At 42.2% G+C, this 19,829-nt stretch overlaps 3 protein-coding genes across 3 annotated transcripts; 1 reads left to right on the plus strand and 2 right to left on the minus strand.

Moving 5' to 3' along the window:
- Positions 1–256: 256 nt before the first annotated feature.
- On the plus strand, positions 257–1,529 carry LOC135335029 (uncharacterized). The gene is made up of 2 exons (XM_064530422.1): positions 257–407; positions 538–1,529. The coding sequence occupies exons 1-2, from the start codon at positions 362–364 to the stop codon at positions 1,413–1,415; spliced, it is 924 nt and encodes a 307-aa protein (XP_064386492.1). The 5' UTR covers positions 257–361; the 3' UTR covers positions 1,416–1,529.
- On the minus strand, positions 1,493–6,813 carry LOC135334758 (uncharacterized). The gene is made up of 15 exons (XM_064530039.1): positions 6,748–6,813; positions 5,823–5,912; positions 5,758–5,767; positions 5,228–5,554; positions 4,889–5,071; positions 4,653–4,832; positions 4,417–4,593; positions 4,187–4,363; positions 3,940–4,140; positions 3,704–3,886; positions 3,455–3,640; positions 3,015–3,188; positions 2,626–2,898; positions 1,920–2,517; positions 1,493–1,770 (listed from the first exon to the last, which is right to left on the minus strand). Exons 1-15 carry the CDS (start codon positions 6,811–6,813, stop codon positions 1,608–1,610), a joined length of 2,988 nt encoding a protein of 995 aa, XP_064386109.1. The 3' UTR covers positions 1,493–1,607.
- Positions 6,814–11,441: 4,628 nt separating this feature from the next.
- Positions 11,442–18,562, minus strand: LOC135335032 (sushi, von Willebrand factor type A, EGF and pentraxin domain-containing protein 1-like). Its single transcript, XM_064530427.1, has 11 exons — positions 16,267–18,562; positions 15,786–16,103; positions 15,525–15,725; positions 14,938–15,126; positions 14,703–14,876; positions 14,479–14,655; positions 14,250–14,423; positions 13,967–14,152; positions 13,579–13,908; positions 13,237–13,402; positions 11,442–11,741 (listed from the first exon to the last, which is right to left on the minus strand). Exons 1-11 carry the CDS (start codon positions 16,370–16,372, stop codon positions 11,564–11,566), a joined length of 2,199 nt encoding a protein of 732 aa, XP_064386497.1. The 5' UTR covers positions 16,373–18,562; the 3' UTR covers positions 11,442–11,563.
- Positions 18,563–19,829: the final 1,267 nt, after the last annotated feature.

Consider the following 19,829-nt stretch of genomic DNA (forward strand, 5'->3'; position numbering starts at 1 on the left):
TTGTATACCTTTGACAATAAAGCAAAATTAATGCTAACGATAATTAATTGGCAACAGAGACGTATATACGTATAATATACATGTATGATGATAAGAGGTGTAATGATAATTATATACGCATGGGCATACAAACATGTACGTAAGGTATGTAAGGTACGTACGTGTTTCAGTCTTTAATTTTGGCTTAACTTCCCAACACAGTGAGAAGTCCCTGGGAACTCCCCTCCTCCCAGCTAGAGAAGTCCCTGGGGACTCCCCTACTTTAGAGATGCAGCCATAATAATATTGATTTGTATACTCTATATTATACCATAATTGCAATGCAAAAACAGAACAGACCAGAATAGGCAAACTAACCATTATGCAACCAGAAGATCAGTCTGTACCACTGTTGACCGAAGTCAAAGGTACCCGTCTGCAAATATATGTATACCATATAATTATTATCGTTTACAGTATATTGTTAATATTCCTGCTGCATGTTATTGCATATAGATCTAATTGCATGCATATACACAATCATATTATTCCGTGCAGCTGGTGCCCGTGTGGCATATTGCTGGTGGGGATGCTGTGTCTTCACTGTTTTAACAGTAGTCGTCTTATCAGGCATTCCAATGTTTATAGGATCTGCTTTATTATGGAGCAAGATAACTCCAGAGTACTTTGAGATTGCTGGAAGTTACGATGAAGTGATTTGTATCGGTTGTGTAGTTGTTTTTACACTTGCTATATCTGTCTTGCTAGTTGTAGATGTGATATTGATTTTTACTATTCCAATATGCTGCAAATTTGGAGATAAGCCGAGCCACACTGGAGCTGCTTTTGTCTGTTTTTGCGTCCTTTTATTGGCTATAGGATTTATTCTCATTGTCTCAGAGCCAGTTTGGTTTGCAAAAAATATGAATATTGTTACTAACTATGAAGAAAGTAGTAAGCTTACATTCAAGAAACAGATGCACAACGTGACTATTCAATTGATTTGGGACAAGTATCAAGCAAAATTCAAATGCTGTGGGTATCGAGGATACAAAGATTATGAAGGTCTATTTTTGAATTTTTCTGTTCCTGTATCTTGTTGCAACACTACAACACTACCTTCACCATTCGAATGTGTAATTGCTGTCAAAAATGTAACTGAGCGAGAGATAAACTTGTCCAATATTTACACTGATGGTTGCCCTGCTAAAATTGTTCACCTACTAAATTTGGATTCCTCTACAGTACGCAACATTAATATAGCCTCTGCAGTGTTTTCTGGTTTCTTCTTCCTCGCCGCTATAGTGATGATCCTTCTTACGTTTTGTCTCACTGCTAGGAATAAAGAGGATGCGACTGCAATTGGAACTGGATTACTGGCCGGTGTGGCGTGTGTTGGGATTTTTTGTGCAGCACTTGCAAAAGCTAATCATTAGATGCATGTAAGCATTCGATCTGAACTTCACAATTATTCTGAACTATGCACGTAGTGTTGTCTTTAATTATATTTTGTTTATGCCACATTTACAATTAATAAAACAAGAAATCCAGATCAGTCTATATGTATACACAACACTGAAAAAAAAAAATACAATTAAAGCATGCATATGCATGCATGTTGTGCATGTCTACTTGTTCTCTGTGTTGAAGTCAGTGGGTGCATAAGCTACACAGGCAGTGAGCTGGTAGTCTGCAGGAGGGTCCATCACCTCATAAGCAGCCTCCTCCTCCAGTTCGCTCAACTCCTCGTAATCATGGGAGGGGAGATGACTCATCACCACTGGGGGTAGTCTGCAGGAAATAGTCCAGTAGCTATATACAATTGACAATGCAATAATAGTTAGAATAAACGTCATGAGCCCTCTAAAACCATATGTATACACAGCTAATATAACTTCTTCATTTACAGACCAGATGCATGCATGCACACTAATACTCACTCTGTTGCTTGACTGCCTGTCCTTTCATCACTCATGTCCTTGGATCCAGACCTCCGTTGTCTCAGTAACAACAGTACAAACATTACAATCAGTGTTAGCACAGCAATGGCCAAGACTCCAGCAACCACCCCACCAGCCACTGCACCAACATTGGCCACTACACTCTCTGTGAGTGAGGTAGTAGAAGAGGTTGAAGTTGGAGTAGCCACCTGTGTCCGATTAGTGATATCCTCAGGGCACTCTGGACTATTGAGGTTAGCAATGACAACCGGACAACTGTTAGTCACACTGAGGCCTGCTCTCTGCACCACAACGATTGGATGATTCTCAATCCATTGTTCCATTAGCCTAGCCAGTTGTATGGTAGATACACTCTCTGATCCAGTGAGCACAGCTCTGTAGGTCACATGACTAGGGGAGTCATCGAAACAAATAATAAAGGGATTCAAAACGAGGGAAGAGTTAAATCCACAGGCACACTGGCTTTCAATGCCTTGTGTTAGACTATTGGTGATGTCATCTGTTTTCATACCAGCGTCTTGTTCAGTGTATACTCTGCAGTTTGTTATTCCCTCTAGACGAATTTGAATATGCATACCTGCATGTGAAGTGGTTGAAGAAAAATGCTAAATTGCAAAATACCATGCATGGGATGAGATATTATATTGAAATTGAATCAACACATGCTTTATATATAAACACTTACTCATGAACTCAATGGTGTAGTGAGCAGCTACAGTGTGTTCCCCCTCAAGCTGACTGGAGGTGAGGATGACCTGACAGCTGTACTGACCAGCGTCTGACAAGTAGAGACTGTCAAAGTTGAGGGTTGCTGTGCTGGGCATGAGTGACCCTCCCTCCCTCGTCCACTGGTAGGAGAGGGTGGGTTGTAGAGAGGCCCCTCCAGTCAGGGAACAAGTGAGGGAGAAACTCTGACCAGCCATTGGAATACCACTGGGGCTGATCACCACTTGTATGGCTGGAAGAAGAAAGGTGTAACCAAAACAATCAATTAACTTTCACTATGACAGAATAAACAAAGCTACTAGATCCATAGCTGCATGTAGTAACTGTTATCAACATGAACTAACTCACCTAAACAGGTTGGAGCGCCTGGACTCCAGTTTCCATTAGCCTCACATGTTCTTGTATTTGACCCAACTAAGATGTGCCCTCCATCACAGCTGTAAGTAGCTGTATTCCCAAAAGTGACTCCAGAGGATGTGTCCACTGCTCCATTACTTATAGACAGGGAGCCGCAGCTGATAACTAATGAACCAATGCATAATTAATTGTGACACATGCACAAATCCCACTACTTTACTGTATAACCGCTATGCCATGCAATATCTGGATACTGGCACAGTTGGTGAACTGTTTCATATGCTGCCGATATGGCAGATATTGGCACACTGTTTCCTTTGATCTCAGAGGTCAAAATGTAACAAGTACAGTAACTCATACTTACCACCACTAAAAATCTAAAAATAAGCAATTGATATAACGTACTGTAAAGCTTTATGTATACAACTCACTTTGACAAGTGATGACACCTCCACTCCACATTCTGTCAGACTGACACACCCGATCAGGTCCATTGGATGGTTGGTAACCAGTAACAGCACAGCTGTGTGTAGACACGGCTCCCACTAACCTGGGTGAGGAGATTGGATTGTAGCTGATGGTTCCATTGTTTAGTACAGTGAGGTCATCACAGGTGGCTGTAAAGAAATACACAATAATTATCACGTATGTATGGTGTAACAGTGAACCAAACAACAGACCTGTACAAGTAGGAGTCGTGCTATTACTCCATCCACTGGTAGTACATGTCCTCACTGCTGTCCCACTGAATAGGTAGCCAGCTGTGCAACTGTAGCTAGCCGTGGAGGTTGTTACTCGGGGGATAATGGAGTCACTGTATTGAATGACTCCATTTGTTGGATTAGGGAGAGTTGGGCAAATTACTGTGTATAAGAGAGAAAGACGTACACAATACAAAGAGTTGTGACAATCTCACATTCACAACTTGGTGTGGTACCACTCCACAGTCCATTGGTATGACAGCTCCGAGTAATTATGGTGTCACTAGCGGTACCATCAATCCTGTAACCATTGACACAGGTGTAGGTGGCCACAGTGTCAGGTGGTCTGAGGTTACTAGTTCCACCATTGTACGATATGTCTGAATTAGCTTGATTGCCGAGGTCAAAACAAGTCACTACAAGGAATGATAATAATTAAGTATGAATGATAAAGCTACTCACATAGACAGGTTGGTGTACTGCCGCTCCACACTCCATTAGCTTGACAAGTCCGACTAGTATCACCAATGAGTAGGTATCTAGAGTTACATGTGTAGGTAGCAGTCATCATGAAGGTGGTTCCAGAGGATGTACTCACTGCTCCATTGGATGGGTCAGGGAGATCATTGCAGTCAACAGCTACACGTGTGAAAAACAGAAAGTCAACACACTGTGATATCACCGATACTCACGTTCACAGGTGGGTTGAGAAGGACTCCAAGATCCAGTAGCCTGACAGGTTCTAAAGATAGTACCACTAATCATGTACCCATTGATACAGGTGTAAGTGGCCACTTGACTAAAGGTGGTTCCAGAGGATGTGCTCACTGCTCCATTGGAGGGATGGCCTAGGGAACCACAGTCAACAGCTGGGGAAACCAAACACATACAATCACCTGTATAGACCACCATTATTTTGCTAACTCACGTGGACAAGTTTCTATCTCTCCTGACCACAGACCAGTAGCTTGACATGTTCTAGCACTACCACTATTACCAGTGAGGACGTAGCCAGTATCACAGCTGTATGTAGCAACAGTGAGGTAGTCCCGACTAGTGGTGGACAAGGCTCCATTGGTAGGGGAGGTTAGGACAGGGCAGGTGACGACTGTGTTGGGAAAAGTAAACACACACTAACTATACTTATACTAGTTCTAGTCTTACTTGTACAAATGACTGTAGGTGGTGTTGGAGACCAGGTACCAGCACTAGTACCATCACTCGTACAAGTTATCGGAGTAGCTCCACTGATGGTGTACCCAGTGACACAGCTGTAGGTGGCCATGTTGGTGGTTGGGTTGTATGAGATACTTCCATTAGTGAGGGGAGGCAGTGTGGGGCAGGGAGCTGTGCATATCCATGGGAGGGGTACACAACACATTAAAAGAAAAAGAACGAAAACCAATAATTTAATATGAGTGAGCTTGACAACTGCATGCTACCAATTAAGGGCGTATACGCCCTTGATGCTACCAATGGCTACAATTCACTCAAACCACTCACTGAAGGTGACACATCTCCTTTCATTGGTGGTAGTCCTCACACAGCAGTGTTCTCCATCAGGACTGAAGTGTGTGGGTCCACGAAACAGAATAATGCCAAGACCACTACCTTCTAAGGTGACCAGTTCGGCCCCAACCGGACGCCCTGCACGTCTTCCCACTGCAGTCCCATCAGGAAACTGCCACTCAACGTTATTAATATCTGAGGTGGTGCACAACCAGGGAGTTGGTGGAACAACGAAATCAGATCCTGACCCAATATCGGAGAACGAGATGATATCTCCAGTGTGGTCAGTGTGAATGTGCTCACCGAATGATCTCAGTCGAACTGTATATGCCATTAATACAATGATTTCCTATCTGGACTAGTTTACAGTTTACAGATTAGTTGCCCTTGTATATAATTATCAACTCACTCAAAGTCTGTCCATACACAAGAGAACACTTCCCAGCAGACAGCAGATAAATATTACTGTAGCCATTCTCCAGTCTACTATAACCACATGGAGTATATGCAGAGAACTAACTTACATAAGATGCCCTATACAAGGACACAGTACATTAGTGATATCTCTAATCAATTAATACTTTCACACCTTACAGATGTTGTGGCTGCAGGTGGTAGTGGTAGACCATCTCCTGACACATGATGCAGTTGAATCCTGGATAAAACTCAGCAGACCAGCCTGTGGGAAATAATACATTAAAATTTACATGTTGTATCTACAGTACAATACAATCTGTTTCAACCAAAATTCCATGGATCTAATTTCAACGATTTTATTATTGTCATTCTCATTTTGTTGTCCAAGTAAAGACTGAAAACTGAACTATTTATAATTACCTGGGACTCTGCCTTGAACTACAAAACAGTATGTAAACAATATGACTTTACTTGCAATCTCTTTATTACAGTTGACTGTCCCTGATTTCCCTAATTTAAAGTGTTGGTATCGATATCGACACGAAGCTCTCCCCCGTAAGTCCTTCACCTTCATACAACATCGACATTCTCATTTACAGGTCGTCCAAGTAAAGACTGAAAACTGAACTATATTTTACCTGGGACTCTGCCTTGCTGAAAGTGTAAGAGACTTTTCTTTCAATTTTGAGAGATAAAAGTTAATTACCAACAATCAATGTGAATTTCTCATACGCTGTGCTTGTAATGTGTTTTTATTTATGGATGTCTTGCTTTGGTAGGATGTTGTGATGGATGGTATAGGGCTCTGGTGGGCGACTGTAAGGCTCCCAAATTCCTCCTCTGTCACTTTTGCAATCTACAAGGGCACAGGCAGGCACAATGTCCAGGTGGGTGTGTTGTCGTAGTGATCATACACATTGCCACAATATTTTATATGTACTGGCTCACTGTTTGTGTAGCTGTTACATGCAGTCATACTGTCTTTCTCTCCTCTTACAGGGAAAGCTGAGGCAAGACGTCCCCAGCCAAAGCATCGGCACAGGAGAGCCCCTCCCTCTCACCAGGGCCACCCACCACCTCCCCAGGCTTACACCTACCCTAGCAGGGGGTACCCTACACAGCACCACCCTTACTGCCACTCCCTCACCCAATACCTGAGCCATATCCGAGTCCTGGTTAGCCAATGGGAATGCAGTGACCTCCTCATCAGCCAATGAGAATGCAGAAACCTCGTCAGCCAATGGGAATGCAGCAACCTCGTGGTCAGCCAATCGGAATGCAGCAAGGTTACCCACCCCAGCAGTATCAGCACATGTACTCCCCACGGAGTTCTGGAAACTACATGGGACCTCCGATGTCCCTGCCACGCCCACTTCCCTGATGTACCCCTCACCCGTAAACACCACACCAACTTATGTTGGAGCACCCCCTGCAAGTCAGGGTATTCCCCCAGGAAGTCAGCACTACCACGGTTCAAGCAAGTGAATATTAACTGACCAATACATAATAATGTTATGTGGTCATTATTTTGTTTCTATGAATATTCATGCACTCCTGCTATTAGTTTTGACATTATTTTATATATTATAATTATTGTGCATTTTGACTTTAATAATTGTCATCATGTTGTTACAGTAAGCAAATGCTAACCATAATTGGCAACAGAGAATAAACATTACGTCTGATACATAAAGTGTAATACATGTACATGTCACGATGTGTTTGTTCCTTTAATTCTGACTGGCTTCCTTACCTAGCGAGAAGTCCCTGGGAACTTCCCTCCTCCCAGCTAGAAAAGTCCCTGGGAACATCCTACTTTAGAGCAGCAGCCATAATAAATTATTTATTTGTATAATACCACAGAACAGATCTAAACAGCTAAAATATTAATTATAGAAAAGCAAACTAACAATTATGCAACTACAAGATCAGTCTATACCACTGTTGGTGGATTTAAAAGGTACACTCGTCTGCAAAATGTATCTGCATGTATACATGTAATAGTTTACATGCAGTTACTGTATTCACATGCTGCATGCATGTTTATCATTATTCCGTGCAGCTGGTGCCCGTGTGGGATTTTGCTGGTGGGGATGCTGTGCCTTCACTGTTCTAGCGGTGGTCGTGTTGTCATGCATTCCAATGCTCGTAGGATCTGCCTTATTGTGGAGCAAAATAACTCCAGAGTTCTTTGAGATTGCTAGAAGTTACAATGACGTGGTTTGTATCGGTTGTGTGAGTGTATTTACGATCATCGTAGCTGTCTTACTAGTTGTAAGTACGATAATGATTTTTGTTATTCCGGTAGTGTGCATTCTTGGAGAAAGGCCAAGTCATCCTGGAGCCGCTTTTGCCTGTTTTTGTGTTGTTTTATTGACTGCGGGGATTATTCTCACTGTCTCAGGACCAGTTTGGTTTGCATCAAATATGAATATTGTGGAAAACTACAAAGAAAGCAGTCGATACACATTCCAGAAACAGATTTTAAACATGACTACTAAATTGACCTGGGACAAGTATCAAGCAAAATTCAAATGCTGTGGCTATCGAGGATACAAAGTCTATTTTGGAACAAATCCGTCTCTGTATCTTGTTGCAACACTACAACACTACCTTCACCGCTTGATTGTTTGAGTGCTGTCAAAAATGTAACTGAGCGAGAGATAAACTCATCCAATATTTACACTGATGGTTGCCCCGCGACAATTGTTCACCTACTAAATTTGAACTCTTCTTCGGTGGTCAAAATTGGTATAGCTTCTTCGGTGTTTTCCGGTTTCTTCTTTATTGCCCCTCTAGTGATGATTCTGCTCACGTTTGCGCTCACTGCTAAGGATGAAGATGATGCGATTACAATAGGAACTGGGTTACTGATTGGTGTGGCTTGTATTTTGAGTGTGTGTTATGTATTGGGTAAAGGAGGCAGTGACTAAGAATGAATTGGTTCTTCTTATATAACTCAGTAGATCTATACGTGTTAGCAGTTATTTTTGCTGATTGTTATTTCACTATAATACATCATCACTACTAAATCCCCATGCAATGGAGAACGAGTGTGCCCTATAGAGGTTCCCCATAAAACCTTAGGAAAACAACATGAATGCTAGAGTATATGTATGCACATGCTTTTTTTTATCCTTGCCTGTCATATATAATTCTCATTATGAATTATGAATAATAATAATTCATGTATACATAATGTTAACTACAGATTCATACAATTGACAAACAGTCTGTGTTGTTATAGTGTCTACTTGTTCTCTGTGTTGAAGTTATAGTGGGTGCATAAGCCACACAGGCTGTGAGCTAGTAGTTTGCAGGAGGAGGGGGGCGTGTCTGGTCCACCACCTCGTAAGCCATACAGACTGAGAGCTCTGCAGGAGGAGGGGTACGTGTCTGGTCCACCACCTCGTAAGCTGCACTGGCTGAGAGCTGGTAGTCTGCAGGAGGAGGGGGGCGTGTCTGGTCCACTACCTCATAGGCAGGCTTATCCTGTAGTTCGCTCAACTCTTCAAAATCATGAGAGGGGAGATGACTCATAACCACTGGGGGTAGTCTGCACGAAATAGAAGGGATTCACCAATATAAATGGGAGCGTTAGCTTGTAGAAAAGGTGTATGATTACTAATCATCAAATAAACGCACTGTTTGAATTGACCATGTACCAATGTCCCTATAGAAATACAAAGGTGCACATGATTCTACATACTGCATGTATATATGTTTAACCCTTTTTTACGGCAGATTTCATAAGAACAGTTAACAAGTCTTGGCCTAAAATAAAACGCATGCAACAATTGATCATGCATGAGAGTCATGCATGTGTATAGTCTACTAGAATGGGTGTATTTCATTTGGGCTGCCCTCAGGCACAAACATTTTCAAATGAATACATGTCGAACTATTATTATTATGACGTAAAGCTCCTTATAATAAAGTGGCACATGCATGTATGCGGTGTTTAATGCCCTAGAACAGACGTTTTGGGTGTGATTTGGAAGGATTACATAAATAGAGAGCAGAATGATTCCATCATCCTCGAATTACATGCAAGAACAGCAAAATGAGTCATTAGATTCGAGGTAAGGTCGTTATTAAGCTGCGGCTATTTTCTGAAACACAGCCACCTCTCTATTCTGCATGGCCAAGCTGCACTGTCCCAAGAGTGACCAGATACGAGAGTCTAACAACTATTTCCTAAAAAAAACATGCGCACACATGCAGACAGACACACACACAGGCACTCACCTCAAGGCAACAGTAGATTTTCCAGATTTATCAAAGTCATTCATGAGACTGCTGGGTGAGGTGACACCTGGCATGTAAGCAAACCACACACAGTATATATAATTATGGTCCTGGCAAATGACCATGCACGCATGAAAGTATTTAAGGGTTGATACGGTGTTAGTGTGTATATCTTTAATTCTCCTCTTGCACTGCAGTGCAGCAATGACAGCTAGGAGAATGAAGACACCCACAAGTAGAAAAGCCAAGACAATGCCAATAGCAAGCCATATAATATCAGTAGGTAGGCTCCCTCCACCCTGGGGAGTTCCGTCACCCCTCTCTATGGTAGTCGCTGTTGAGGCAATGGTCTTCATGTTGGATGTTTCTTGCATAGTAAAGATGTCACTGTCAGTAGGCAGGCTGCGTTGACTAAGCGTTAGTGGGTTTGTCTTCGGTAGTCGTCAATTCTGTATTACTTTTATCTTCATCAGTAGTTGTTTCTGGAGTGCTTTCATCTTCAGTGGATGGTAGTGGGGTAGGGTCAATTTTAGGAGCGGGGGTCGAAATGGAATCACATTGGAGATCTTGAGCATTCACAATTGAGACATTTTGACATGAAACGTTAGCACATCGATTTGAGCCCTGCGATAGAAGAGGTATAATTGGCGAGTTGCATGACTTGATTGCTGAGGTGCTACACTATTGCTCAATGTGGACCACTTGGCTTGGAATAGAGTGACCTCTAATACTGCACCAGTAGTAACCAACAGTAGAATTATTCACCTTGGAAATGGTGAAATTATCACGACGAATATTCACATTGTTTTCAAGGATTTGATACGTAGTTTGGACGCTATATAGTGAGTTTGGTATACTGATGTAAGTGCTTTGGTTTGTCACACCAACTACAGAAGGGTCTGAAGAATAGTGCCACTGAATATCCAGAAATGAATCTCCTTCAACGTAACAGGTTATATTAACTCCAGCCCCGATAATGTTGCAGCTCTGTGTGGTAGTGGGTCCAGGCTCATTTATGTAGCGGAATCTGCAATCACCTGTAGAATTGTGCATTATAATGTGCAGTGAACAGTAATTAGTATTGACCATCCCAATAGCTGCATATGCATCAGAATGACTATCAATATCTGGGAATACCTGCTGCTATAGTCTCACCTTGCATGAGCACTGTCCCATAGAGAGCTTGAATGGTGGCTAGCACCATGAGGAGATGCATGCAAGAGTACTTCATCATCACCATGCAGATGTTAGTATGCAGATAGCTTGCTCAATATCTACCTCTTTCTACTTTTATCATAATTATTTCCTGTGTGGTAACAGGAAATGGCTAATTGTTGTTTTGTGTGTTGAGATAATTATGGGCAAAGATCGTTAGTATTGAATTGAATAACACAATCCTTTTTAACAACAATCATAGTCAATCATTTCCCACTCTTTGAGTTTCCCCTGTGTTCTGCAGCCTTGCATGCATTGGTGCAAAAATGTCCATCATGATATATATTTAGCATAGTTAGTAGCTTATGATATGTATAGGTTTGACACATCTACCGAGGCATCACTGATGCCATCAGCACCCGTGGTGCTTTAATTCTATTCATGTGCATAAAATATCTAAAAGTATACAATGTAAAATACAATTGACAAACAATCTGTGTTGCTTTGTGTCTACTTGTTCTCTGTGTTGAAGTCAGTGGGTGCATAAGCTGCACAGGCTGAGAGCTGGTAGTCTGTAGGAGGAGGGGGGTGTGGCTGGTCCACCACCTCATAGGCAGCCTCCTCCTGAAGTTTGCTTAACTCCTCGTAATCATGGGAAGGGAGATGACTCATTACCACTGGGGGTAGTCTGTAAGGGAAATAGAATGGAATCCGTTATATATATAGTTTGAATTTATGACATGAAAAGCAATTGGTGTGTGTGTGTGTCGTTTTGTGTGTGTGTGTGTGTGTGTGTGTGTGTGTGTATGTGTGTGTGTGTGTGGACACAAAAATGACCTGCTTGAGCGTCATGGACTGCTTTAACTGCATGCTACTGAGACGTGGTTGAAAAATAAAATATAGGTACTTATAAGTGTTACTTTTGTGAGTAGCTATATGCTCCTTTTTCATCTATATCTGACTATAAATTACATCTTTGACAAATTAATATTGTGCTAATAAATTTGCTGCAAATCCGCCAAAATCAGAGAAAAATCAGAAAACGCGAAACCTGTGTTCTTCGAAGGCAACAAAAAATAGTTGATCTAATGGTAGATTTACAATCATTCCCCATATAATAATTATCATTACGATAAAAGATATCGTGTCCCTTATGTCAACGCACAGCTAGGGTTAACTGAGCTTGATAATGAACACCCAGCTCTATAGCCATATATATATACCAGGCCTGGATCTAGGGGGTGGGTTGCAACCCCCCAAACACTCACAAAAACTAGCTCAACCTATGCTTGTGGCTAAATGAGCAATGTGTATCTGCTGACTTAAGTACAAGTCCAGGACACACTAAGTAGTAAAATGTTCATTCCACACATCAGGGGCGTAGCTACCATTGTTTCCTGGTTGCCCAGAAACCCCCCCAGGAGCTGCTGAAAATTGGGCAGGGCTCTCCTATAATTGAAATCAAGCAGCCCTGCCCATCTTTTCATGCACGTGGCTGCAAATCAATCATCAGAGCTAGAGATGGCACCATGAAGCGTTTCACTTTGGCTTTGTCTCAGCTAGTCTCAGCTAGCTAGCTACCTCAAATAAAGAAGACCAAGACTTAAGTTCTAGTATCAATCCCAGTATTCTCAGACTCAGCTCTAAGCACAACTTTATTCAGGAAGTATAAGTTTAGAACAATCTCAGCCACATGAAACCTCTCAGGTAAATGACATTTAATTGTGCTCAGCTATACTAGCAATACACAATTAATTAACACCTGCCTTTTAGTATGTCTATAGCTACTAGCTAGCTTCTCACAAACATGTAAAAAAAGTCAATGAGCAGTAGGTGTGCCCCAATCAAGAGGGTGTGGCACCGGAAGTGGGCGTGGTCAAAAATTTCGCGGCGCTAGCGCGCCGCTGATGTTTCTAAGGAAACCCCTGTCTCAAAAGTCTGGCTACGCCCCTGCACATACCATTATGTGTACATGACAAGGCACCTAGCTGTAGTAGACAGTAGATTTGTAAGTATACTTTGTGCACGTTTACTATGATGTCAATTTCAATTAAGGGGGCGTGGTCAAACATTTTGCGCGCGCTTTTGTTTTATAGCCCCTCTATAATGTTTGGTTGGATCCGCCCCTGTATACAGCTAACTCAATTCACAGACCATGAATGCACATGCACACTAACACTCACTCTGTTGGTTGGCTGCTTGTCTTCACATCACTCATGTCCTTGGATCCAGACCTCCGTTGCCTCAACATAACCACAATCAGTACTAGCACAGCAATGGTCAAGACTCCAGCAACCACCCAACCAGCTGCAGCCACAGCAACAATATTGACCACTACACCTGCACTGACTGTGTGTGTGTGTGGGTTGAAGTTGACAACTAGTATTTGGTTTTAAGCAAAAACAACACTTTCGATATGAAGCTAAAACAATAATAGCATTGTTTAAAGATAGCAAATGCAAGATACTATAAATTATAAGCTGCGATTATTCATCTCATGAAGCACAGTTTTCAACCCCACTCACCAGTCACCATGACACAATGTGTAGTGGTTGCCCCACTCTCCCTGGGCACTTGACAACAGTAGGTACCAGCTACTTCACTGGATCCCTCAGCAAGATTCAGACTAATGGAGCTCATATCTCGTGACACATAGAATCCGTCGGTGTTTGAGTCAGGAATGCTGTCACCATTTGGTCCTCTCCACTCCCCGAGAGCATTGCCGTTGTTGTCCACTCTTCTGCAGCAGGTGGTGAGCTCAGTGTGACAGGTGAGGGCAGAGGATCCAATGGCCGCCAGTGATAAGACAGAGTTGTTGGCAATGACATTCATTGATCCACTGCTCAAAGGAATCACTGGATTGAGAGAAAATGGTCAAAGCACAATAATTATGATTATCAGTTAATCTTATACAGTTGCACACTGGAGGTTCTCCTGACCACACTCCACTTGCTCCACTTGCTCCACAGGTTCTGCTCTCACTACCAACAATGTTGTATCCAGTGATACAGGTGTAGATAGCAGTCATCATGAAGGTGGTTCCAGAGGATGTACTGACCAGTCCATTGGCAATGTTATTTAGGGGACCACAGTCAACAGCTAATAAAACATACGTGTAAACAAGTTAGAGCTAACTTGTTTACGTACACTACACTCAGCTCTGTGACTGTAGTGTACGCTTGTTTAAAGCACTCACGATCACAGGTAGGTGCTGTTAGGCTCCAGGCTCCATTAGCTTGACAGGTTCTATCTGATACTCCAATGAGATTGTAGCCATGATCACATGTGTAGGTGGCAGTGTTCATGAAGGTGGTTCCAGAGGATGTACTAACTTGCCCGTTAGGAACAGTGAGGGGACCACAGTCAACAGCTGTGATTATGAACACAGTGGATACAGTGCACACTGCTATTCATATACTACTCACGTGCACAGGTGGGGGCCTCTGGAGTCCATATTGTATCAGCCCTACAAGTTCGAGTGGCCTCTCCAACAATGTTGTATCCAGTGTTACAGGTGTAGGTAGCAGTCATCATGAAGGTGGTTCCAGAGGATGTGTCCACTGCTCCATTGGAGAGGGCGTCCAGGGAACCACAGTCAACAGCTGTGGGGAGACATGAAATTGATGACATGGACAATTGTACGACTTACGGGAACAAGTTGGTACAGTCTCCCACATCCCACTAGCCATACAGGTAGCCATTGCTGTGGTGGAGACCTCATACCCACTGACGCAAGTGTAGGTCACCATCCCTCCAAGAGTTGTGCTGGTTGGTGTTTCAGGAGATCCATTGCCAATGGAGGGTGGGGGACCACAATTCACAGCTGAGTGGGTGAGAACAGTCAATGCAGTATTATAATTAGTGACAGTATCAACTTCACATACGTGAACAATTTGTTACAGTCTCCCACATCCCATTAGCCATACAAGTAGCCGTTACTATGGTGACTCCAGTGGAGACCTCGTACCCACTGTCACAGGTGTAGGTCACTGTCCCTTGGTAGGTTGTTCTGGTGAGTGTTCCAACAGGAGATGCATTGTTGCCAGGGGGAGGTGGGGAGCCACAATCCACAACTGAGAGTAAAATGATAATTATTACAGCTAGAAGAAGTGCAATAATGTATGCTTGCATTGCTCGAATGCAGCTTGCAGTACTATACAGTCTTTCTTCTAATTGCAGCCACACTTATGATTTCCAGTGGCGCACAAATAGAAAGAAAAAATAGTTTGCCACTTATAGTTATTAGAGTGGTGCTTAGCGATACAACGTAAGGTAATAGTAGCTGTTCCACAGGGCTATAATAGATTAATTGTATGTATAATAATAGCCTCGATTTCAGTGTTTCTTTTCTAATTACCTAAACGCCAGCAAAAAGTAATTCCAGAACTTAACGCTTGATTAGAGTTTTTGTGTATTTGACGCTTCTATTATGGTGCACGGTGGTACAATCAAAAGATGGTACAGTACTCACGTGCACAAGCTGTAGGTGGTGATGGAGACCAGGTACCAGCACTAGTACCATCACTCATACAAGTTATCTGCAGAACTGATCCACTGGCCATGGTGATGGTTGGTGCGTAACCAGCAGTGTCACAGGTGTAGGTGGCCATGTTGGTGGTTGCATTGTATGAGATCATTCCATTAGAGAGGGGACTCAGTGTGGGGCAGGGAGCTGTGGGGGGGTGGGGGGGTTAGTATTGGACATATAGACAATAATATTGTCAGCACTCACTGAAGGTGACACATCTCCTCTCATTGGTGGCAAGCCTCACACAGCAGTGTTCTCCATCAGGACTGTAGTGTGTGGGACCACGATGCAGAACAACGCCAACGTTACTAACACCACTGATGAACAGTTCATCCCCAACTGCATCTCTGTAAGCTATGTCCAATGTACTCCCACCAGGACCTTGCCACGCTGTACCACCAGGGTTGGTGTAGCAATACCAGGCTTGTGGATCAGTACCAAGTCCTGATCCAACATCAGAGAACGAGATGATCTTTCCAGTGTGGTCAGTACCAGGGGGCTCATTGGGTGCTGCCAGTCGAACTGTATGCCAATAATATACACTAATTGATGCCCTGGTACCAAATCTATATACTATAGTAGATCTAGATAACACCAGTAGACTAGCACAAGATTTATATAGACTATGTCTATATAGTTTGCAGTATTACGGTAAAAGCTATAGTTGCACTGCATATCAACTCACTCAAAGTCTGTCCATACACAAGAGAAACACTTCCCAGCAGACAGCAGAGCAATAATCTTGAGGGGAACATTCTCTTTATTCTTGTAGCCAAGAGTTCATTATTCATCCTAATGAACTCTTGCTGTATAGCTAGTAAATTTCTCTAGCTAAGTAGATTCATCAGTAGATATAGTACATGTATTAGATCTATACTGAAAGCAATTAACAAAAGTCATGATAAGGAAGTGTGCACATGACATGCCTAGATCTAGTCTACATTGCAGTTCTAGAATAACAGTATTCAGTGGTAGACTGGCAGCTGAGCGCGTAGCCTATAAGTCACTCGTCTCAGCGGAGGTGTATAGATCATATGACACTACCAAACATGAATATCATTATAGATAATGTGGTTAAATTTTGCTATGAGATTTAGCTACTATGGAATGTACTGAATCCCCTGAAGTGTAAGGCCACACCAAATTAATCTTATGTTTCACGGATTTTCCAGGTCATATTTTTGCAGAATGTCCAAAAAAATAACCAATTAGTGGTCAGGTCAGAGGTCAGAATAGCCATGTGATCTAGCAAAATGTTTTAATGTTTTGCTAAAGTGACTTTTTGTGGTGTGTTATGACTCTGTTTGTGGTTTTATAATGATATTCATCAAATTTTTTCTTTTTTTGCCTGCCACCCTGGTCTGTTTTTGGAGATTAAAAGTCCGTGAAACATAAGATCAATTTGGTGTGGCCTAAGTGCGGTTACAATTACAGGGCTAATATGACGTTGAGCAATCTGATAGGTTGCAATGCTCATTGCACCTGAGACGAGTGACTGATAGGCAGTTTGCCAGTCCCTCGCGCTACGCACGCGAGGGGCTGTCGCCGCCAGTCTAATTCAGTGGTCCCAGTTCAGAGGAGGTAGGACACGCATCACGTGCGCTTCAATAATTAACAATCCAGGTTTAACCACAGACAAGGATTTGTGCATGAAAGTAAAGATCTTCAAGCAATCAAAACAGCAGCAATCCCACGGTAATTTTCTCAAGATCTAGCTATCATGTAGCGAAAGGATAGTACTAACTTGTGGATTAGCAATCCCAGTGGGATCCCGGCTCAATAGCTTGAAATTCACTATCAAACCTAGTGGTTTTTACTGTAGATATAAAGCTACTACGGAGAGCAGTCTAGGGTGGTTACTTCAGGTTGGTTGCCATCTTCCATCACAGTTTACAATATTTGAGATTACTAGAAGGTGATGTGAGCTTGCTAGAAAGCACAACAGTAGATCTACCACAGGCACCATAGCTACACTGAAATGTAAGGAAAGGTTAAAGGTCTGATCTTAGGCTCTTAACGGTCAAGAGCCTAACGTAAACATTGTATACCACACATTCCATTGCCATGTGACTGATGACACACGTCCCACCTCCTCTGGTCCCAGTTAGTGTGTGTAGTGTGATCTCCCTCCATTGTATCCAGGGAACAGGTCCAATAGTACTGCCTGTAGGGACTTGCCCAGATCATGCCGACAGTTGGAGCACAGCTGTACACATCCACCTTGAAGGAACGCCTCACACACGTGTGTGTGTGTGTGTGTGTGTGTGTGTGTGTGTGTTGGAGGGGTTGAAACAACAAAAAAAATTGTGAGGAACTGCCTTATCTGACCAGAGAAGAGGGTGCCACCTCTCTTATTTCCATAATGCACTTACATATTAAATTGCTTATGAGACATGAATGGCTGCAGGAATAACTACTATAAGTTATAATTATTTGTATTCATGCTTCTAATAATGAAAGCACCGCAGGTGCTGATGCCTCGTGGAGATGCCAAAGCTACATAACATAAAGCTACTAATAGCTGATGAACATTTTTGCAATAATTATTTTGCTGCATGCAAACTCAAAGAATGGGTAATGATCGACCATGATTGTTGTTAAAAACGATCGATGCCAAAAGTTCAATTCTAAAATTAATGGCTGCCATCAGCAGAGCCTTGCAGCTCTCATCCTCACTCTTGCAGCTACCAATAGCTAGCGTTCTAGTACAGAGCTAACTACTAAGTAGAGTAGTAACACTCGGTAAACAAGTTTGGCTACGTGCTCTTCTGAAAAGGCTGCAATGGCATTCCAAGTAAGCAAAACTAGGCATAACTCGAGAACGAAGCATTATTTTGCAAATCCACGAATTAAAATCCAAGTAAACATGACTAGAAGCCTATAGAAACTCTTACTTGCACTTGATTCATCCTTGAGCAGCTGTAGCGGTCTACACACACACACACACACACACACACAGACACACAAACACACTACCGTATATACCTCGCTTGCGCATGCGCACCGAGGCATAATTATAATAATATGTAATTTACTATGTAGTTTACCTTCAGTTCTTGTAATCTAGTCTTTTTACTTGAATTGTGTTTTTTAATTGGTTTTTAATACTCTCAGGGGAGGTCAGGGGGAGGGGGGTTTGGGTAATTATGTAAATGTAGTAATTGATAAGGATTTTACTTTCTGTGTCTTTCTTTAGAGGCTAAGAAAAATGCTGCCAACACCTTCGTTTCTTTAAATTATTAAACACACCAATGGTTAGAAGTATAGTATAGATTATGTCATAATTAGCTATCTAAAATTAATGTAAATGTTCATATCCACATTATGTTACTGGGGGTGGCCATGCTGATCTACTAAATTTGGAATCTGTGCTTAAGTATGCACAATTAAGGTAGGTTAACAGAACTTTAGGCAAACACCACAAGGCAGAGAACAGACAGAAACAGAAAAGCAAACAGATGCTCAGCCCGGAGAGCCGAAAATGATGGGTTAAAGAGTCTTTAACGGTGCACCAACTCTCCCCATTCATCTGTTGCATTCAGTCACATATTATACACAACTACAGTGCTATATAACACTCAATAGTTATTGTACATCTATTCACATTGGGGCCAAAGCTGTAAATCAAGCTGACATGAATTATAAGACTTAGGCCACTCCAAGTGACACTCTGGTTTCTGGTCCTGAAGTTTTTCTAATTGCATGCGGGCGGGCGGCTTTTCTCATTATGTCATTATCAGTTTCACCTTATGAATCTCATTATTTTGCAAATGAATATCATTATCACACTATTTTTGTACCGCATGGACCATTATGCGCATGCGTAGTAGAAATAATGGGATAGAAATCCAATAATGAGATAGAAATCCAAGAATAAAATCTGATGCGGGCGGTGGACCAGAAACCAGAGTATCACTTGGAGTGGCCTTATCTTCTAACTTGGACTTGATTGGTTGCTGTGATATTTCAAGTTGGCTTTTAAAAGAAAACTTCTGAGGGGGGCTTATAATTATAGGTATAAAGTACAACACTGTATTGTCTGGGCCAGGTTTTGTGGTACATGTAGTTGATAGTGGGGTTGGGGCAATGTGGGTTCTAGCACAAAACAAACATTAACCTCAAATTTTTGGTTCTTAGAATTAGCAACAGGCATTAAATAGATAGTAGTGTGTGTGTGTGTGTGTGTGTGTGTGTGTGTGTGTGTGTGTGTGTGTGTGTGTGTGTGTGTGCGTGCGTGCGTGTGTGTGC

This window comes from Halichondria panicea, chromosome 4 (genome assembly GCF_963675165.1).
Source record: "Halichondria panicea chromosome 4, odHalPani1.1, whole genome shotgun sequence".
Classification (NCBI taxonomy): domain Eukaryota; kingdom Metazoa; phylum Porifera; class Demospongiae; order Suberitida; family Halichondriidae; genus Halichondria; species Halichondria panicea.